This window comes from Rhinolophus hipposideros, assembly GCF_964194185.1.
Source record: "Rhinolophus hipposideros genome assembly, chromosome: 11".
Taxonomy (NCBI): domain Eukaryota; kingdom Metazoa; phylum Chordata; class Mammalia; order Chiroptera; family Rhinolophidae; genus Rhinolophus; species Rhinolophus hipposideros.
Window position 1 is genome coordinate 30402129 of NC_138057.1, and position 23415 is coordinate 30425543.

Genomic DNA, 23415 nt, shown 5'->3' on the forward strand with positions numbered 1-23415 from the left:
CTTCCTGGTCCATTTTGTAATCTTACTCCCATGTACAGGTTCAGAGGGATTTGAAGGGTAAATGAGAACACCTAACCCAGTATCCACTGTTACATTATCAGTTTTGTCTTTGGCTAAAAAAACAGTAAGTCTTAGTGAATGTCACTTTGGCCCTTTTTGTTAGAACTGTTAGGCTGTGTGTAACTGAAACCCAGCTACAGAAGTTTAATCAAATAGTTTATCTTTTCTCATTTAACGGTAAATCCAACGGTGATAAGGTAAGCGCAAGTACTTCTTTAGTCTTTCTGTTCTTCCTCCCTCGGCATACAGGCTTCATTCTGTCTTGGGTGGCTGCTGCATATCCAGGCATCACATACTCATTCTAGATAGGAAAACGGGGAAAACACAAGACAAAAGGCAGATTCCATCCAAATTGGCTTCTTTTGAAATGCTTTCCGAGAGGTTCCACCCAGTAACTTCTGCTTACTTCTAACTGGCCAGAATTGGTTGAAGTTGCCACTCCTGGCTACAAGGGGTTATGGTGAGGTCTTTTAACCTAGGCATGTTACTGCCCCATAGAAAATCAGCAGTTTGTTAATCAAAGGGGAAAGAAAAGATTTCACGTAGGCGACTAACGTGCCTGCCACAAATAGCTTTCCCCTAGAAATAGCAAATGCTCCAGATATTCTTCCCTGAAGTTGCTGAGCACTTGCTCTAGCCCTGACTACTTCATTCCTTGCACGGCAGCTTACTCAGCTATTATTCAACCTGTTATACAGTCATCTGGACAAAAGTTCCAAGTCCCGTAACGGAATGCTCTGCAAACGGTCCACTTATTCTCACACTTGCAAAGAGTGTACAACAGTTTATTTTAGCCTAACTAAGCAGTAGCGAAGAGACGGGATCCATGGGTCCTTTTAGACATAATTAAATGATTAATATCTATTATTTCTCAAGTGTCAGGTGCTATTCTACGTGTTGTATTATTTCACTGGAGCCTCATAACATTCCCCTATTACACATGAGGGGGAGCTCATGTGTATGGAGAGCTGCCCCAGGTCACATAGCTGGTGAGGGAGAGCCAGAACTTGAACGCAGGCTGAACAGTTCCAGTCCCCACCAGTGAAAGCAGGCCACCACACTGCCATCATCACTGCAAACCTGAAGACGGCCCCTCCTGAGCTGGAAACCAGGCTCAACCCAGGCTGGACATGAGGGCATGAGTGGCCCCTTCTGTGGAAGGACAAATATGAAAACAAATCATTGAGGTGATTTTTCTTCTTTATCAGACTGTACAATGTTAGTGGTTGAGTATCAAATTTTTTCCACAGCGGGTCATCCATTGCTTGCCACTCAAATATATCAGAGACAAATGCAGGTGATTAAGAGCTGAAGTGAACTATTTGTCCTTCACTGTAAAGTCACAAAGTGTTTACTGACGCTTGTGTCGGACTTCCCCACCTCTGGGGCTCTGCCCGTGTGGAATTCTCCACCTGGAGCACTCTCCCCGCCAGTGCTGCTCTGCTGGCTCCTGCTTGTTCATCTTTCAGCGTCTCAAGGTCTTCCGCACACTCTGTGAAGCGGGCTGTTTTCTATCTTGGCACTTGGTTTGTTTTCCTGTACCTTTAGCACATTGGTAATTATTCTGTTGACTTGGTGTTTGTCTGCCGCACTAGACCAAGTTCCCCGAGAACAGGGACCATATCTCACGCATCCCTGGATTCCCAGAGTTGCGCCAGGGTCTTACTTGTAGTATGTGTTCAACAAACAGAAAGAAATATGAATGGATTGAGTACAGAAATGATCTTTGATTTCACAGAGGGACCCTGCCAGGGAAATCGGTATTTCCAATGCCTTTTGTGAGCAGTTCTGTTCAAGCCAAGTACCAAATGCCAGGCCTTGAAGACAGGGCTCCTGGACAGGCTTTGTGTAGGATGCTTCCTTTTTTTTAAAAAATTGTGGTAAAATACACATAACATTTACCACTTTAACTTTGTTTAATTCTACAGTTCAGTACTTTTGCAATGCTGTGCAGAATGTACCTTTTGAGCAGTTTGGAAGACGAGGGGTCTGAGGTAACATGCACACACTCCTGTGACTCGGGCAATGCCCCTCCTCCTCTCAGCCCTGGGACAGGCCACAGGCCACTCCTGAGGCAATCCTCGCCTTGCAGGCATGTGTGATCGAGGGCAAGTGCCCAGTCTAGAAACCCCTCGACACCTCTGTATACATACAGGGGCCATGTTTTAAGAATACCCAGAAAATAGGGAAAGGAAAAATAAGATGAAGAATAACAGCTGGGGTTGGGGAAAGGTGTGGGAATCAGAAATCATGAGGGGACTTTGAGCCTACAGTCAAGATCCTAAAGAATGAAAATAGGGTCCAGAGAAGAAGGGCTTTGAGGAAAAAGGGGGAAAGGTGCGTAGGACCTTGGGTCAGGCAGGGATAGAAGGATCTGTAATGAGGGAGGGAGGGCAAGAGCAGGATTGAAAGTAGGAGAAAGATGCAGGTCAGGAAGGAAAGGGAAGAGGTGGTGGTAAGGGCCTATGGTGGGAATGAGGAGAAGTCAAGGGTTAAGATGTGAACGTGGAAAAAAACATCAGCTGAATGATGGCAGAAGAAGGAAGTAAAGAGATGAGGGGGGAAGGCCAGCAGTAAGCAGAAGGTAGGAGAGGAACAATCGTGCAGGGGTAAAGGGAGCAACAGACCTGGGGTTCAAGTTCCCCAGTGAGAAAGCTGGGAGAAGCACCCGATGTTCAGAGCAAAGTTGGTGAAGGCCTCTCAATCAAAGGGGAGACAGAGGACCCCATGATCCGGAAGGAAAGGTGTATGAGAGGGGAGGGCCCTGAGACAAAAGGAAGAGCAAGGAAGTCTTTTGGAAACTAGACTTTTTGGAAGTCTAGCAGCAAAATTGTTGATCTGAGGGGACCAAGTGGGAGGCAAGAGCGCAAATATCCCAGCGGTGGGAATGTCTGAAAGTTGAAAACAGTCCGTGACAGTGAAAGCCCTGGGAACAGGGCTGCAGGGCACACTTGCTCATGACTGGCTGTGCATATGGGCAGGTCCCCTGACGTGTGTCATCAACATGGACTGTGCCTGAGTATGACGTTTTTCTCCTAGCGCTGCCTTTCTCTTCTCCTTGTCGTACGTAGTTCTCATCGCTGGCTTCACTGAGTACGTGATTCCTCCCAGCCCCAAAGCCCCTTTTCTAGTCCTGCCAGTTCAGGGGTGCCTCCCAACTGATTTACCTTCCCAGGCTCTAACTCCCCGGCCTTCCTGCCCTACCTGTTGTTTGCTCATCTGGAGCTTTTCCCACCTCTCTGCCCCACCTCTCATACATACAACTCCCTGCAGATGGCGATAAGTTCCCGATAGTGAAGAAGTCACAGTCCCAGCTATCAGACCACCCATCCCAAAGTTTGTTTGGAAACGTAGTCAGTTTGGGACAGGGGGAGGTCACTTCACTGGTGCCTGGAATTGGAAAGGGTATTGGGCACTTTTCCCATAAAAGCAGTGCGACTAGATTATGGTTTCATAGGCTTCGCAGGCTAACCTGGGAAACTACCCACTTCCTCTATATCATTGTTCCCATGGGAACCATTTGTACAAATTTGTACAAAAAGATTATTTCATTTTCAACCTATATCAAGTCAAAGATCATGGCTGTCCTTCTTTTACAAATTAACTTCTGAAATGCCAATTGATGATTGCCTGTAATTCTTCTGAATTCAATACACTCCATGGAGGGTTGAAAAAAATCAACTACAAAACTTTCCAGGTGTCTGGACCTCTCTTATAGGGGTTAGGGTTTTCAAAACTGATGCCAGAGATACTTTAGTGTGCATTTGATCTGTTTGTTGCATTGTACTTTAACCTCCTAGTAAAAGGGTTTGTAAACTTTGGTTGTGACATTTTAAATTTCCTACAAAAGCACTTCTGAAGATCATTTGAAAAAACAAAAACGACCTGGTGAGACTCAGAAGATTTAAGTGTTTGAAGTAACAGCCAGACTCCCAGAAAACGGGGTGGAATCCAATGGCACCAGGAGAATGTCAGTCATTCTAAAAGAATGCAGACTTTCCTCGACCATGCTGCGACTGGGAACTTGATCCAAAAGTGCTACTCACTGCAGCAGAAGCAGCCAAAGGAGAATTAGATGCAAACACATTCTTTCTTAAAGTCTGGCATAAAGAATGGAAAAAAAAAAAAAAGATAACTCGCTTGTGTTCAAGACATTTTATCCAACGTGACTATATAGGAATATTAAAGTTCCCCAAAATAGGAGAACTAAATGTTTTTAACGGTTAAAAGAAGCTGCTTCAAATGAATTCCAACAGACAATGAGGAAAATACTTTCCATGGAAGGAGACAGCTGGGTAGGCTGTTAAATAAACTTGCAAATAGCAAAGGAGTGAGTGTAATATGTGGTGCCAGCCATTTTGGGAGGGGCGGGCGGGGGACTGGGGAGAGTTGGCACTATTTCTGTATTTTGTCAGAAAGAGCCCTTCGTCTGAGACAGTGTCTGCCTTTCAGAGAAGTGCTGTCAATCTGAAGTCTAACGCTACCAAGCATGAGGCAGTTCTGGGAGGAGAGGCTGAAAGGTGCCACAGGTAAGGAGGCTCAATACAATCCTTCAACAATTTCATTATTTCCCAGAAATTAATTGCATTTAAGAATGAATATGAAGGGAAATAAAAATAAGGCGAGATACTTGTCTTAATTAGGAAAGAAACTAAGGCACTGACCATTTTATAAATATTAATATGCTCTAAAACACAGGTATGTTAAAAGCTTAAGAATGACCCCAAAATAACAAAAGCTGACTAAATAACTGAGTAACTTTCAGTCCTGTGCAAGGGTGGGGGAAGATCAAATCCTCTTTAATATAAGAACGAGAAGAATTAAAACAAGGAATTAGTGCTGCCCTTTTATAATGAAAAACACAAAACAAAATGATAGGAATAAGTCTAAGTATTTCAGTATCATAATAAATGTAAAGAGACTAAATTTAGCTATTAAAGGCTGCCCCAAGACACAAATGAATGAAAAAAACAAGTTTAACATTTGAAATACTGTATTTTGTTTGTGAATACCTATACATGAACACATAAGTACAAAAAACTAAACTGAAAAGGCATCATGAAATTCTTGATAGTTTCTTGGGTGGTGAGGGAAATGGGAAAGGGAAAGTGACAAAAGCATGTCACCTTTGCTTGTAATATTTTGTTCCTTAATTTATGTAAGAACAAATTAGTATGTTAACAATGATCAATACTGGCGAGTCTGTATGCAAGGTATTTACTACAGTTTCTTTGTAATTTTTCATATTTTAAAAACAAACAAAACCCCCAATAGACACAGAGCATGGAATAGATGTTACTTCCTTCTCCTGGTTTGAGTGTGTTTTTTTTATAATCAAAAGGAAATGTCTTCTTTGTTGGGTTGTTGGACAGTTTTAATATCACTTAGTATAGTGTCTGACGCATAAGTACTTAATAAATGTTAGTTTCCTCTCAAATAGGGTTCCTTTATTACTAAAACTGTTTTAGTTTCTCGGTAGATAAAAGCCTATTTTGGGGATAATTCAAGTTCCACACGAGATGCAATAAGTATATTCTACCCTATTACTGCTGCTAAATACAGTAGTCTTCCCTTATCTGTGGGGGTATGTTTCAAGATCCCCAGTGGATGTCTGAAACTGCAGACAGTACTTACATATACTACGAGGTCGGACAATTACGTTTGTGAACTCATCCTAGAAAAAGTGCTACATAGCTTATTGCTGACTATCACTATGGCTACCTTCGAAGTACTCCCCTTGGGAAGCTAAGCACTGATGCCAGTGCCTAGTCCACCCTTCAAAGCAATTTTGGAACTCTTTTTCTGGAATGGCCATCAGAGCTGTCATCATATTACCCTGGATGTCCTGAATGTCATCAAAATGTCTTCCTTTCAGTATTTCCTTTATTTTCGGTTAAAGAAAGAAGTCATTGGGGGCCAGATCAGGTAAGTAGAGAGGGTGTTCCAATACAGTTACTTGTTTACTGGCTAAAAACTCCCTCACAGACAGTGCCGTGTGAGCTGGTGCATTGTCGTGATGCAAGAGCCATGAATTGTTGGCGAAAAATTCAAGTCGTCTAACTTTTTCACAGTCTTTTTCACAGCACTTCCAAATAGTAAACTTGGTTAACTATCCAGTTGGTACAAATCCATAATGAATAATCACTCTGGTATCAAAAAAGGTTAGCAACACTGTTGCAACAAGTTCACGAACTTAATTGTCAGACCCCGTATGGAGTCCTGGACAGACCCTCAAGCAGCCCATGCATGAAACTAACCATAATCAACACAGCAAACAGTCCACCAGTGGACTACTGTCCACGTTTCAGATTGATTTCTGGGTGGTATCCAACTAGCGACAGATGAGGATAGCACTACAAAGACTTTGAAAATTAAACTGACTGCACCACAAAAGTGGGCCAGAACATGTATTCGGAACCTAAACCTAAAAATGAACAGAAACTGTCCTATAAAATAGAAGATTTAAATAGGAACAAGATTCTCGTAATACTCAAAATGTCAAGGATCCAATGCAAAATTACTCATATCAAGAATCAACTTGAATAACAGATAATACAGAAGCCCCAAATGGAAATTTTAGAACTAAAATACACAGCAACAAAAAACAAACAAAAAACCCAAACAAAACTTATTAGATGGGCTTAATAGCAGAATATAGATGACAGAAGAAAGAATCAGTGAACCTGAAGACAGATCATTAAGCATTATCTAATCTGAATAGAGACTATATATATTGAATAAAAACGAACAGAATCTCAGAGACTTTGGGAGAATAACAAGAACTAACATTAATTTCATTGGAGTTCCAAAAGAAGAAAAAGTGCAGGATTGAATCATATTTGAAGAAGTAATGACTAGAAACTTTCTAAATTTGACAGAAGATATAATCTAGATTCAAGAAGTTTAGGAAAGCCAAAATAAGATGAATCCAAAGGAAGCCATGCTCAGATGCCTCATAATCAAATTTCTGAAAATTAAAGACAAAGAAAAAAGTCCTGAAAGAAGCTAGAGAAAAACAACACATTACTCACTGGGGTACACAGTATGAATAACAGCAGATGATTAGAAATCATGGAAGCTGAAGGCTTGACTGGGGAAGAATGCATTTCCATGCTCATTCTATGGCTGTTGCCTGGAGACATCAGTTTCTTGCCACATGAGCCTTTCCACAAAGTAGCACAACATGATTCCACAAACATGATAGCTGGCTTCTCTCAGAGTGAGCAAGATGGTTTCCACAAAACATGATAGCTGGCTTCTCTCAGAGCGAGCAAGAGAGGTTGTTGAAAGTATAAGACAGTATTTTTGTAACCTGACTTTGGAAGCAACATCCTATCACTTCTGCTGCATTCTATTCAACACAAGAGAATCAGTTAAGTCCTGCCCCACATTCAAGGGGAGGAGATTACAACAGAGGATGAAGACCAGGGGTGTGGGGATCACTGGAGACCATCTTAGAGGTTGCTTACCACACTATCAACCAATTTATCAATAGCTCATAGTCAACTGATTTGGATATTAAAGAATTTAGTTTAAAAATAGTGTTAGTTCTAGTTCCATATCATTAGAAGACCAACAAAAAATCCACTTCCTTGTCTAATGGTAGGCTGAGGAATTTAGGAAGGCTTCTATCCATCAGAATTGGCTAGGTCATGTTAACAATTCAAAAACCTTAGGAACTTAAAGATTTACTTCTCACTCTTGTTGCATATCCATCACAAATTGGCTGGGGACTCTGGTCACTCTCATTCTGGAACCCAGGCTGATATGAAAGCTCTACCTTGGTGTTACTGGTCTCCAAGGAAGGGGAAAGTAATTTCCAGAGGGCAACAAAATGCTGTGCCTAGAAGTGACACATAGCTTTTGTTACAAATAACTGGCCAACTAGTCACATGGCCCTAGCAAACCACAAGGAGGCGAGGATGTGCAATCCTGACACATGCACGTGAGAGCCAGAAATAGCTAGTGACTACAAATGACTAATACACTCTGGTCACTAAATATTCAACCCATTCTTGTCTCGTATGGAAACTAAACTCCCTCTAGAATGGTTACAATGAAAGGAAAGGACAAAATGAAGCGTTAGTAACAATGTGGGGAAACCAGAACTTGCATCGACTATTCACAAGAATATAAAATGATATAAACTACTTTGGTAACGCCTCTTCATTTTTCTTGAGTAAATAACAATTAATGAAATTGAAGTATATGGTAAGCACATATGTGATTTTGTAAGAAGTTGTCAAACTATTTCCCAAAGATTTACACACAACAGTTCACAGCAGCTTTATTTATAAGAACAAAATCCGGGAAACAACCCAAATATCATGAGCAGATGAATAGATAAACATATTGTGGGATATCCATATATAATGGATTATCAGCAATACGTTCAAATTTTGGCAGTGTCCATTCTGTTTTGTCTGTTACCTTTTTTCCCCACAGTCATGTTTAGTTTTAAGAATGTAAATCTCAAATTACTCTTCACACAGCATCTTGTTCTTCTTCCATGAGTGCAATGCAATTCATATTTGAGGATATAGTTGTAAAACTCTTATTCTTTCACTCATTTTTTTTTTAATAGTAGTTGTTTTGTCATCCATAGTTAGTTCTTGATTTCTTATGTCCAGCAACTGGTGTTTAATCATTTTTTTTTCTTCTGAGTAGTGTCTGATTATTTCAGGTTACTAAATATCAGTTCCTTCAGGGATTTAAAGGTCTAGTATGGGGACCAGGTAGCAGACAGTGGACAAGAATAGATCTTCCCAATGTGAGCTGTTGGCAAGTGGGCCATCAAACTCAATTCCCTCAAATTAGGTAGACAATCATGACCTGTGTCTTTCAAGCTGTTCTGAAGAAGAATGGGGAAAGGTATGGTCCCTAATAGGCAAAGAAAGAAATAGCTGACAGTGGGCAAGTCAGAGCAGATTTCTACACAGCTCTTATAAGTAGGATCTACACTGAAATCCAAAGCTTTGTTTTATAGGACCCCTTTCTGTTAACTGAATTGTCACTACAGGGTTGTGAGAAAGCTAAGGGTGTTTTAGATAGTCAGCTTTCGAAAGGTTACCTAATAGCCTTAAACATACCAGCATGCACATATTTGTTGGATGAACCATATTATTCAGACGTGAGTTCTAAAACTAGAGGCCCTGCCTACTCTAACTAGAAAAAAATTAAAGGAAAAAAATCCTACCATAGGAAGTGGCTGAGTATTTACTAGCAATCACAGTAACCTAGTAAATGTAACAGAATCCAGGGAAAAGCTCATCTTTCAAACTTAAGCCTAAGAGACAATCAGATACTATGTACCACCTGAAGGACAACCACACCATTTCTGAAGTCTTGGAAAAAAAATATATCAAATCTGAATATGGTCATGTTTGAATTCTAACTACTAGTTTACAGAATATAAAGAGAAACAGGTTAAACCATTCCCCGTCGTTGTAAGCAGAAAAATCTGTGTCTGAAAGACTCCAAAACAATTTCAACACACAAATTATAAAAGGTAAAGGAAAGAAAAAAGATAGAGGGGCTACATACAGGTTAAAATATACTTAAGATAGTAACAATAATGCGAGATCTCATTTGGATTCCTGATTCAAACTAACTAACTTAAAATATCCACGTATGACATATGAGACAAAAGGAATTTGAACATTTACTAGATACTCAATTACCATTAAATTTTTTTTTACATGTGTGACAAGGGTGTTGTTATGTTTTCTAAAAGTCTGTATCTTTCAGATACAAACTGAGATATTGATGTTAAAAAAAATGAAGTCTTTAAAAAAATTGCTTGGCTTTGGACCATACTTGATACTTCTACTTGAAAGTTGAACATGTTAAACTATAACCAGCCTTTTTTTCTAGTCTGTCATTATAGTAAAGTTAAGACAATAGATAATGTAACTGTGGGAATCATCACTTATTTTACTTATAAAAGTGGTAGAACCAAACCAGTTCAAGTAGCTGAAACTGGGAGATATTCCCTACTCTTCATGCAGATACGGCCAATGTAAGAGGGAATTACAACACCAGATGACACAATTTAATGATTCATTGTCAATCTAAGAAGGTCCTATTTAAATCTGATTCTTCAAAATAAAAATGATTCCAACATTTATAACCCTAAGTGACATATAGCTCCAATCAGTGCTGTAAATGTTTCCCTGAACATGATTTTTAATTTAATTGAATACAGGAAAAGCAATGAAACTAGTCTGGCTTATATTCAAATGTGAGAGTCTATATAGCCCAGAAGTAAAATTTGCCAGGTCTGCACTCAGATTGCCTAAATTTATAGCACAGTTCTGCTACTTCCTTGGCATATGAACTCTGGCAAGTTTCTTAACATTTCTATATCTTTAACATTCATCCATTAGATGGGGCTAATAGCACCTCCCTCTTAGGATTGATGCAGTATTAAACGGATACATATAAAAACATACAAATGACTAGTACAAAGCAAATACTCAATAAAGATTGGCTATATATATATGGCTCTGAATTCAGGGGTAGGAAAAATGGTTTGATCAAATTAAAACTTTTCTCTGGTGATAATATAACAATATAGTTTCAGAGACTAGAACTGCGTTTTAGAATATTCTTGCGTCTGTGAAATAAAAAGTAGCACTGACTATGCTAAATCTGAAAGTAAGATTGAGGTTGTTATAGATGAAAGAACAGTCACTAGGTTCTTATATTGAAAAATTTTCCCATTTAGTGGGGCGAGGGGGGAGGCGCGTCAGACCCAGGTTGAAATCTGTCCTTAGAGCTTAAGATTTCATAGTAGTTCTCATTACCAAAAATCAAGAGTAAAAAATTGTGCAAAATGTCTGTTTCAATAAAAATGTACAATGAAATACTCTGGAAATGATTGATTCTTAAAAATACATACTATAAGACAAATATAAAACAGTGAAGCAAGATGAGCTATTTTGCTGGTCATAAAATATTTATTAAGGTATACTTTAGGGAGTATAGTGAATATAAAATTTAGGATCACAATATGAAGCAATTTCAGTCCTCTCAAAAGTCAGCCCAGTCCGCAATGCTCTGCAGATGTAAAACCACTGGAAGGATTCACTAAAAGCAGTTTGACGAGTACAGAAGAGGCTTTTCATAAACATTTACAATGAGAGCATCTGAATACCTCTGTTTAAGTGCAAAACCACACCACATTACACTAATGCAACAACGCATTCATATTGTTCTCATTAGTCATTAGTAGTCAATTTGCATAAAACACCAGAAAAAAGCACAATGGAGCTCACAAAAATGGGCTAAAAAATGAACCTGTTCTTTGCAAAACATACATTGTAATGGAAGAAGACATTAAAAATGTATTATGCACACTACAGAAGCTGCGTTCATTCCAACAATCTCAAGTGTCACTTCCTTTTCTGTAAAATCAAATTATATGAACCAGGCACAACTAATATTTGGGAGGCAGTGTGTAGCTAAAATTTCATTTAACTAATTATTCAATGATTTAAAAAATCCCCATAAATCTTTTCTGTCCTGAGGTAGTTGCAAAATAAATCATAACTTGGATTATCAACTAGAGCTGTGGCTTTGACTTTTACTCATTACAACTAGTTGTTACTTACAGGAACTACCTTTTGATATTTAAAAGACAGCTGAGAAATGGGCCTCTTACCACACACACAAGATGATGGCTATGTAGGAAAGAGGATTAGCTGCTTCAGAACATGAGAATTATGGTCCACCGTTGCTTCCACCCCCACCCCCACCCCCACCATTTTAGATTCTTTATTGTCCAAAAAATCACCAGGAGCAACACAGTAGAAGTAGACAGATCATCGTCCTTTGCTGTAGCCAGGGAAGAAAAGGTCAAGTAGAGTCTGCAGAGTCTCATTGGGAATCATGATGTAATTCTGGCCAAGATCATGCCGACAAGCAGGGCAGGAGAAAACTTGAGCCTTAAAAGAGCGCTGTAAGCAATCCTAAGGCAAAACACAACAAAACGAAAAACCCAGAAAACACACCCAACTTCATCTGAGGGTAAAGCAACACAGAAAAGCACTCAACGACTTATGCTTTCAAATAGGAACCAGAAACTCACTGTTTGGCAGCAAGAAAAACATAAAAGATGAGTAACTGTAAAGGCCTGAATCTGTGCTATGAAAACTAGTCTACAGACATGGCTTTAGTGCCACGTCTAGCACATACTGTGAGACTTCAGGTAAATGACTTAACTTTTGTATGCTTTAATTTTCTCATCCAGTAAAACGAGGGTGTTAGATTATGGATGATTCCCACTAGCCTCATTTTCTAGGTGGGATTTTAATCCTGTGGTTTACTGATAAAGCACTAAAGAAAAACAGTTCAGGATTCCCCTGCTTAGAACTAAGTTATATATATTTTATTAAATCACTTAACATATGTGTCTTCAAAAAATAAATAAAGAAGTACTAAATATATTACAGAGTTAACTAACACTTATGTGGAAGGTTTGTTTCCATTTTACAAAAGAAACAAATTCAGAAGTTAGGTCAGGGCACATGATCACAAAGCAGTAAAGCAAGATTCCAACCTTGTATTTACTAAAAATCAAATTTTCCTTTCACACCACACTGATAACATATTCAACAACTCTGGGCATGCTACCAGATAGAATCTGTTTTAGATTCCACTAAGTGCATGAAACTATTGCAGTTTGCATTATACTACACGAAACATATAAAAACTAAAAGAGAAAACCTTACTTTCTCTTCTCCATTTCAACCCTTCCTCAACAATGCCAAACATGACAGAATATCTCAACTATACATATTTGAACTGCTATTACTATCGAATTAAAGTGTGCACTTATAACCAAGATTCAATTAAATGCTTCTGAACTGTCAAGATTCCATAACTATTCTGTTTTAGGAAAAATTCTTCTTCACATGCTGAAAACAGGTTTAAAGGTTAATGTGCCTTCTGGCCTAATAAGGGAAAATAACCAAAAAAAATTCTACTTACTTTACAGACATTGTGGAGGCAATCTGTTGTCACAGGCTGGTAAACTAGCTCCTGGCAGCAGACACACATAAAAGACTGTTCCAATTTTTTCAGAAAATTCTAGATGGTACCCAAAAGGAAGGAAAAAAAGGTTAGCATTTCGCATTACATAATATATTAATAAAATTCAAAGTGATTTTAAAAAGTGTCTAAGTAATATTTAATATGTTTTCTAATAAGAAAAAAATCAAGGAGTAACTGTAATGACTAACAAACATATAATAGAAACTGAAATAAAAACTCATTCTGTAAGATACACACATTAGTTTTTTAAATGATATCTTATTTACTTACTTACTTATTTCTTTCTTTCTTTCTTTATTTAATTATATTAAGGAGGGTGCAACTCACACGGGCCCATGTGGGGATCGAACCGGCAACCTTGGTTTTATCAGCACCACACTTTAACCAACTGAGCTAACCGGCCATCCCCATTACACATTAGTTTTAAGTATGACGATTGGGTTGAAAAGATTGCAAAGTCAAAAATATATGGCATTAAAAAGTAAATGTCCCTTTAAACCTCACATTCTAGAGATTATTATCCACCGTTAAAAAAAAAAAAATCACAGTTTATCTCAAGGTCATTACATATATTTTTCAAAAAGCTGCACGGCATTCCATTATATGAACATGCATTATTTATTCAATCTTTTGCTACAAATCATGAATATTTATTTTTTAAGCTTAAAAAAAAAGCAATGGGCAATAATACTCCGTAGTACCTAAGATCACAAAAAAAATCAATATATTTATTTTCCTAGGATTATCTTCTGTGATACTTTTGCCTCAATCCAAAAATCTCCTATTTTCCTGATGCTAACGTTTACTCAAATTGGGACTAAATTATAAAGGGTAAAGCCATCTAAAGCAAACATGATCAAATGGGTAGTCTATACTCTTCAGAACCATTACTGATTCCATTTTACCCAAGCTGTTTGTCCTATTAAACTAGAAAGATAAGTAGATTTTTGAACAGTCACAAGGATAACCCTTCATTCATTTATTTTTGGTAGTAGGGGAGTGTATTTTATGTTTTCTTTGTATTAATAGAAAAAGTAGAATTTATAAGAATTTCAAGTAAAAATAAAAAAATTAAAGATCTCAAAGTGTAAGACAAACACAGTATGATCTCACTTATCTGTGGAAACTAAACAGACCATCAAATAACCCATCCCAACCTCACAGATACAGAGAAGACATTGGTGGTTGAGGTGGGTGGGGATGGAGGGACAAAATGGGTAAAGGTGAAATCAAAAGTACAAACTTCCAGTTATAAAATAAGTAAATCCTGGTGATGTAATGTACAGCATGATGACTATAGTTACCACTGTATTGCATATTTGAAAGTTGCTAAGAGAGTAAATCTTAAAAGTTCTCATCACACAAAAACAATATTTTTGTAACTATGTATGGTGACGGATGTTAACTAGACTTATTGTAGTGATCATTTTGCAATATATACAAATATCGAATCATTATGTTGTATACCTAAAATGAACATAATGTAGTTTGTTAATTATACCTCAATTAGAGAAAAATCAAAGATCCCATTTCAAAGTTGTGTCTTGATACTAATTTATTTATAAACATGGATTATGAAAGTCAAGTGTATTATCAACAAAGTATTAATTAAAAGCAACACATTTAAAAAATGTACTAGTTGGGGGGAGAGGGATGTGGAAAAAAACTATAAATTTAGTATCAGGTACCCTATTCCTGACAATTCTTTTGTTGATGACTGATATTTCCCTGGTACCTCCACGGTGCCCTGTAATATGGTATTTTGAGTTGGTACAACATGCTAGGCACTCATCCACATAGTGGTGATAAAAAGGCAAACTCTCTGCTCTCCTGAAACTTTATATTCCTTTAGGAGAGGAGATGGAAAAAAAATATATCAATTTCAGATAGTAATGACTGAGGAAACAAAGTAAATTAAAGCAACAGAGCAAAGAGTGGCTGTTTTAGGAAGCGTAGTCTGGGAAGGCCTCCCTGAGGAGTGTAATACTGTTGCAGAAACTTACAGGATATGGAGTGAGCCAAATGAAGATGTAGAGAAAAGAATTCCAGTGAGAGAAATAGTACGTGTAAAGGCCAGCAGTGGGAATGAGTTGAGTGTGTTAAAAAACACAGAGATCACTGTAGCCAAAGCAGTTCTGGCCTGACAATAGCAGGAGGAAACTACAGAGGCAGACAGGGATGACAGGTCGGGTAGAATCTTGGGAAGGCATTTGGACAAAAATGCAAATATTACATGTGTATATTTATTTGAAAGTCACCACTGGCCAACACCTGATTCTTCTGGCTGAATAAATGTGTTCCTGGTTTATGTGAAGAGAATGGGCATGAAACCCGCCCAGAGCAATAACAGTACATAAATATCCAGGGTAATCACTTGCAGCAACATCCCATCATCCGACCCAGGCACGTTAAGATCCTGCCACCAGCAGACAGGATTTTTTTTGGTCTTTTTTTTTCTGGTTTGATAATTGTCAATTGGTGACTTGATTTCATATGAAAGTTGCATTGAAAGAAGAGGTTGAAAGGTAGAAAAGTCAAGTATATGGATTGGTACATCCTTGCCAAATCTGACAGGATTCAACCATTTTGATAATTTTTTTATTGCTAAACAGGCTATACATATAAAAAGCCTCACATGAAGCCCAGTACACGTCCGATGCAGGCAAGAGATGTGCAAAAGAACTTGTGTGTGTACTCCGGTGGCCTTTTCTTCACTCCTATCTGTTACTTCATCCTCTGCCCACCAACAGCTACAACTCCCCCGAGTTATCACTAACCAGCTGTATCCTCTCCAACCAAATAATGTAAGACCATGATCAACAACTGCTTGCTGTCTCTTACTTGCTCTAAGTGAAAATGAGTCTGACCTACCAGAGTCAGACTCTCCTTCTGCCTGGACCTCTTGACTAAAAATCATGTTAACACTTCTCACAAAGTTAAATCACTTTACTTTTATCTTTCAAACGTGTAAACCTCATTCTACCAAGGATAACCCAACAGATCACATTTTTAGGCAAAGGAAGTGATGACTCCAATATAAAACCAAAGGCTATTTGATAAACCTTACCCATTTCTAAAAGTTTAAAAATTATATCAGGAAGGTTCTTCCTTAATATCATAATGATGACTAGTTCTCAAACAAGAAGCAACACAAAAACTCTATGAGAGTTCCCTTTAAATACAGATAGATAGAAAGCACATATAGATATTCACTAACCCCATTTCAGACACACGAGAAGTTCCGGCTAATGTAGAGAAAAAGAAAAGGAACAGAAGAAATTACTAAAAGATGACAAGATGGAATTTCACGAAAGGACACTACAGCTCACCCACAACAGCGGCACCTCGTAATACTTTGGAAGCAAAGAAAACAGAAGAGTAACTATATTACACATGACAAGGGGTGAATGTCTAATAAAACAAGATTCAAATACATAAGCAACATTTAAGACAATAAAAGCAAGTGAGCAAGGAATGAATAGACCATCCATATTTGAAACCTCTAGCTTTGGGGATCTGATAAGAAAGCTTCGTTTGCAAAATACAGCTTAATACAAAATCCACACATCTGTTAACTTTGTAATTCCTTTTCACTTTGAAATTTTACGATTACCAAAAAATGGAAAAAAATCCAAAACATATGAAATATTTAAATAAATCAATGCTGGTTTATTTCCCCTTAGGTGAACACGTAGGCATTGAAAATTGTGCTAAATTGCTTAAGACTTATGCTATCAGGTAACTTTGAAGTATAACAACTTTCCTGATGAGTTTCTGATTAAGTTGAGTGTGTTCCACAACTAAAAATTCTTCCCAAGAACAGTACCTCAACATAAATTACTAAATTCAGGCACAGAGAGGTCAAAAACCAACATCTAAGAGGTCTAAAATACATTTAATATTTAAAAACTGCCTCAGATTGTTTCTGAAAGCTGGCAGCACTGCATGAGGTTAGATAAAAGGATAGTTTTGACTGACTTGTGAAAATGATACTTCATAGAGAAATTATTTTTCCTCATTTATTAATATCAGAACATTATTTTTAAAAATCTTATAACTAGGTATAGTGACACATACTTAGTAGATTTATTGTGGTGATCAATTCCACAAGGCATATAAATGTCTAATCACTATGTTGTACATACATCTGAAACTAATACAATAATTTAAAAAATAAATGAAAGAGCATGTAATTACTATACAAATAATAAAAAAAATCTTTACATACTGGTCCTTCCACAAGAGATGCAAGCACTTCATCCCACAGCTTCTGGTTTTGATGATCTTCTCTGATTAGATGTTGTTGTTGAGAGGTTAGTTGGAAAGCCTCAACTGGTTCTGCTGAATCTGATGCTTTGAACACTTTGGAGGCACTTGGACAATCATCTAGATTTATATAAAATATGTCAGCAGACTTACAAGTGGTTCTAAGCAGAACTATGAAACAAAAGAGTTAACTGGCACCAGCAATGTTTAGCATGTAGATAACCTGCATAAAGCAGCATCTAACTTCCCTTGGAGTTATATTTGCTGCTGTTTGGGTTCCAACACTATGAAAATTCCAAAAAAAAAAAAAAAAAGCTCCCCTCCCACCAAAACACCCCTTCACTTTGCTTTTAATTTCTTATGAATTTCTCAATTTATTCTCTTAATTTTTCTCTCTTAGAAACTACACGTTATTAGGATTTCTTTTTTGTAACCATTACGTACCATCATCTGGAGTCGGCCTTTTTGAGGCCCCACTGGCCTGCTTCTTTGACTGTCCTTTAGTCTTCTTCCCTTCCTTATCTGAAGGGTAACCTACTGGATACTGATGGGGGGGAAAAAGTACAATGTACACTTAAGCTTCACAGAGAAGGGGAGTTCTAGATCCTGGTGAGAAATTTTAAAAGGGGAGTGAGGAGGAGTCTAGACTTTCCCTGAACTGAGTTTCTACAAAGGAAACAGACATTTAAAGAAACAAAATTCAAAGGACAGAAGGCTATTAAAATCCCAAATTCAGTGTAAAACCATGTAGTTTTGATTGTTACGATATTCTGTTTTATAATACAATGATCTTAGTTTCAGACCTCAAACCGGAAAGATAAGTTTTCAGGAATTGTGACTAGGTGGCTTGAAAATTTTGAGGAAGAAAAGGAAAGTGGAATTAGATACGAAGATAAGTGGACATCAACCACAGAGCACAACAGATGGTACTCATGTAGATGGAATTACACTAAATTGTGGAGCCAATCTAAAAAAACAAAACAAAAAACCCACCAAAACATTAAGGGTCAAATTTATTATCTCTCAAAATTAGGGGGTAAAATAAAAGCTTTTAGAAGACGTAAAGCCACTAAATTACTGAATTCTTTATCAGCCAAAGGTTACACTTTAAGGAATAAATGCTACCTATTATTCTTGTGTTTTACTGGTTGCCCCCCCCTTTTTTTTTAACATGCTTTGCGGTAACACTCATGTTTTAAAGTTCAATATATGTTTCAGGTCTCATCAATGATACATTAACTTACTATAGTAGATGGGCTTACATGCTTCTGCTCAGTTTCATATCTAAACTATCTAGAACATTCTCTGATGAACAGATTTGAAAAAAATCTTTCAAAAATGGGTTTAACAATGGGTTTTTTAAAAACATCAGTTACAAAAAGAATTATAGTTGATCCTTGAAAAACACGGGTTTGAACTGTGTGGTCCACTTACATGTGAATTTTTTTCAATAAATATATTGAAAAAATTTTTGGAGATTTCCTTATTACGACGAAGCAATATCTGTTACACTAGGCTACCATAAGGCAATCATATTGCTGCTTCTTCGTTGTCAATGAATAAATCATTACACCTAAAAATATTTTTTCACATTATCTTTTCATTTTTCATGCCTAATGTTAGTGCCACATATAACATCTACGGTGTTTTATATCATAAGACAATATTGATGCAGGTGTTGACAGATGATTCATCCTATAAACAGATTAATGTAAACTTACAGTATCAATACAGTACAGTACTGTAAATGTATTTACTCTTAGATTTTCTTAATATTTTCTTTTCTCTAGTTTATTGTAAGAATACAGTATATAATACATACAACATACAAAATATGTGCAATTGACTATTTATGTTATCAGTAAGGCTCCGGTCAACAATAGGTTATTAGTTAAGTTTTTGCTGAGTCAAAAGTTATACGTGGATTTTCTTTTTTCTTTTTTAAATGAAAGTTCATGGGGGTGGGGGGGTGTAACAACATGTGGATTTTTTGACTGCACTGGGGTGAACATCCCTAAACCCCTGCATTGTTCAAGGGTCAACTGTATTTTGGCAGTTATTTTAGCAGCTGATGGGTCTCATTTAAACAATCAGTTCTTACGAGTTTAAAGAGAAAACAACAACGGAAACAGACTTGCACTAGAAGACACACACTCACCTGCCTGGGTGGTCAGACACTTGCCCACAGTTCAGCCCCTACACATGCAGTGTGGGCAGAGCCAGGGGAAATGACAAAGCTGGTAGTCTTTACAGGAAGCACAACAATGGGGAATGATGACGGAGAAACTCAAACCATGCTCTGAAGTCAGTGTCAGGGACAGAGTCCGAGGTGGACAGGAGTGGAGGGGGAATGCAGCCATACCATCCACCATGCACACAAAACCAGCAAAGTCTTATATGGGTTAACAGCTAAGCATGGGCAAAAGGGGAAAAAAAAAAGGCACAGCACTCAAGGTGGTGACAGGACAGGGAAGCAGCTTTGAGGGGGAAGAGAGAAAAGGGGTGAGGAAAAGTGAGAAGGGTAGGAAGCAGACCACTCTTATAAGCCACCTCCCCCCCTACCCCTACCGGAGACACACCCCCTATGCCCTCTAGGATAAACTTCCCTTTTCAAGGCCTCCTATACCTAAATTTTATGTATCCTTTCCCCTTCAAGTCATTTCCAAATTGAATTGGAAATATTTTGCTTTTCACTGACTTTTCCCAAGCCCAATTCTTGGTCTTAGGGTGGTTTGACACCTAGAATGCTACCATTTTACTTCTTTTCCTTCTGTATACGTGCATGATTTCATTCCTCACCCCTTACAGTCCACTCATCAATTGCTGTGGGTTATATCTAGTGTTAATAGTACAGTCATGTTGATAGTACAGAGGTGTATGTTTTTATGAATATACAAGTATCCTAGACAAATGTAATCTAACCTGTAAACGTAGGCATAATCTCCTTGACCGTTCTATTCCTTCTGAGGTCCAAGGAGCAGGTTCAACATCATCTCTTCTTAAAAGATAGCGCCAAACCAAGAATCCATGGCTTGATGAAATCTCTGGCCAGTATTTCACCACCTAAATCATAATATTTCAGTACTAGTTTGAGATTTAAAGTTTAAACTTAGTCATAATGCCATCATATTAGTGGTTTAAACTTGCCAAAACTCAATAATATTTGCTTTGCTGTAACAGTAAATTAAGAATATTCACTAAAATATTATTTTGACCTTATTTCCTATTAAGATACTTCCCATATAAGTATAGATTTCTATAAATTTGAAATACTAACAAGATTATGCTCACTAACTAACAGAATTTTTCATAATAGTAGATAAAAAGTGGTGGCAGTAGATGCCTGTTTTTTAAACAAAGAACACAACCTATTTTAACAATTATAATGTGCTCTGCTTTGAAAATTGACTACAATTAAAATCACTTTGAAAGATATATAAGAATTGAAATCTACAATGGCCAAGTCATTTGAATGGTTTTATCACAGAGAACAAACATACTTACAAAAAGCTTGATCGAAAATATAACACTGCCCTTACAGACTTAAAATTAGCCTTAAAAGTATCAAAGTTAAGATCTCACTGTGTGCATCTGCTGTATTTCCAGAAAAAGTGGAAATATCAACTAAGATGGTCTAATGTTTCCTCCAGCCCACCCACAACAGAGTAGTTCCCTGTGGTAACCCTGTCCTGAAAGCCCAGGAAGAATGACTAACAAGAGGTCATGCCAGATAGAGCACCTTATAAATGCCATCATATCTGTTGCCTTCTTCGGGAGCATATTTGCTGATCTTCCTCCCTTTAAAACTGCGTATCACTCTGACTGGCTTACCAGCTCTCCAATTCCGAGACTCTGCTCCAATTTTATCATCCAATGGAGCATCACAGTTTAGGGCCAATGCCCTAAAAAAATAAAACAAAGTCTTTATACCAAGTAACCTTTCCTCAAGTATATAATCGCATCATTAGCTCAATTAAAAGGTGAATTATGCCTTACCTGATGGTTAAGATTCTATGATTCTTTCCATATTATTCCAGATAATAGGATTATGCTTTCCCCCACCAGCAGAGAAGACAAATCAGTTTTCTGATGTCACCCCCAAGCCAGGGGATTGGTTCTCAGATAGCCTGTAGGGTTCTTCTGAAAGTAATAACATCTGTGCCACGTATAATAGAAAACAACTAGAAATACATGGAATTTTCTTTAAATAACGTTCGTTGAGGGAAGGGAGAAAGTTGGAAAACTAAAGCAAGTGATTGTTGTATAATAGTTAATTTTTTGATAAGGGAGCAAGGTAAATTGCTGGAATAATGTAGAAAGAAATCCAGAAAAATAAATTTGTCAGCAAGGTACAAATGACCTTTCTAGGTCCACTTTCCACATTCCAGACAACAGAGATTCCTTAACGTTTAGAAGACATAAAGAACAAGTTCAATATGAGAATATCCTTTAAAGGCCTCCAGTAAAAAGATAAGTTTAAATAAAACTGAAGCATTCAAATGTCTCTGCTAAACCATGACAATAAAGATTTTTGGCTGCTTGAGATCACTACATTTTACTGATGACACAGGAATAAGGAGGAACACTGAGCTGGAAGCAGCACCTGATTTAGCTGAAGCTTCCTTAATATGTGTACTCACTTAGTAGGAATTAATCAGTAAGGTTATTAGATGTTAGAAGACCTTTCTTGGGAGAACTTAGTCCTGCCAAAAAAAAAAACACCAAACTAGAATCTATTTAAAATTAGTGTTTTTCCTCTAAGTCACCTACTTCCTATCTTAAGTGAAAAGAAACCACTGAGAACATGTAAGGTCAAAAATACACACACACACACACACACACACACACACACACGCGTGCGCGCCAACATACCCCCAATCTGGTGAAATCAGATAGGATATAAAATACTTGTTCAAGGTGTAACTGTTTTTATAAGCAGGCTCAAATTAAAAATATAGACCTTCAGGCTAAATGAATAATCTACTAAAATATCTTGATCACAGTTATATTGTTTAAGTAAGTAAATTCAAGAAAGTGTTTCTTTAAAAAAACTTGTATAAACGTGGTCAAAGAGTTAAAGCTTACCAAGTTATCTTTTTTTTATCTCAAAGGGAGATGCGCACAAATTCTGAGAGGCAGTAGGAAATACAGTCATCAACTCTAGGGCTAGTAGTACATCTTATTTACGGAATACCAATTGAGCTATCCATACCTCACCTTCTTAAAGAGAAAGAATAAGGGCAAATACTATCTTCATGTTAATGAGTGGAATGCTGTGGTGCTCACAGGTACCTTCAGTCATAATGTCTGCCACCACTAACTGGCATTAACTCACTTCTAGCTTCATATAAGTATTCAGGCTGTCCAAGTATGTGAAGAGTCCAAGAGGATGAAACTAGCCAAAACAACTCTTCCATCACTCCCCCCACAGTTCAGTCGGTTGCCTCGAACTACCCTGATACAGGAGTGCCAGGTTACCCTGCTGCCCTCTTCAGTTTCATAAAGTGGAAGAGCTGAGAAGAAATAAGAACAAACTTCTCAAAAGCAAGAAGCAGGTGTCAAACTACCTCTTAGCAGAGAAGCAAAAATGAATTGGATCATATACTAGTCAGGAAAGAGTATACTGTAGGTCAGAACTAAGGGCCTTTCACTTCAGTTTTTGTGTTTAGCAAACAAAGAGGTAGGTACCTTTGCCCAAGAGGTCTTTATAATCAATCACAAGGCATACTCACAGCTTAATGTATAAATTACCTGAATGGATGTTAGAGTCTCTATGATACGTCAATCCTAAATTGTTTTGAGTTAATACATTCTTACTACTGTTCAATTATCTTCTAACAAGATTATAACATATAGTAAATGGTATACTTATTAGATTCTTCAAAAGATTGAAAAGAATCTACCATGTACAAGTGCAGGTAATTATAAAAGAAGTTTCATTTAAGCAAAATAATCTATTATTATTAAAGGAAAAAATATAATTTTCAGATTTGACAACTTGAAAAAGCCTTTTGCAAATTCAGTATACATTTTCAT

The 23415-nt window shown here is 37.5% G+C and overlaps 1 protein-coding gene across 3 annotated transcripts in view; it reads right to left on the reverse strand.

Moving 5' to 3' along the window:
• Positions 1–10994: 10994 nt before the first annotated feature.
• The window catches only part of UHRF2 (ubiquitin like with PHD and ring finger domains 2), a 70589-nt gene continuing 58168 nt past the window's right edge, over positions 10995–23415 (reverse strand). For 2 of the 3 annotated variants that reach the window (XM_081066757.1, XM_081066756.1), the window contains 6 exons: positions 21119–21281; positions 20302–20442; positions 17824–17923; positions 17342–17499; positions 13051–13149; positions 10995–12029 (listed from right to left, as the gene is read on the reverse strand). In XM_081066757.1, the coding sequence (XP_080922883.1) occupies positions 11883–12029; positions 13051–13149; positions 17342–17499; positions 17824–17923; positions 20302–20442; positions 21119–21281 (808 nt within the window). In that variant the 3' untranslated portion in view covers positions 10995–11882. Of the gene's footprint in view, positions 12030–13050; positions 13150–17341; positions 17500–17823; positions 17924–19658; positions 19857–20301; positions 20443–21118; positions 21282–23415 lie in introns of those variants that run through there. The other variant, XM_081066758.1, reaches the window with a different exon arrangement.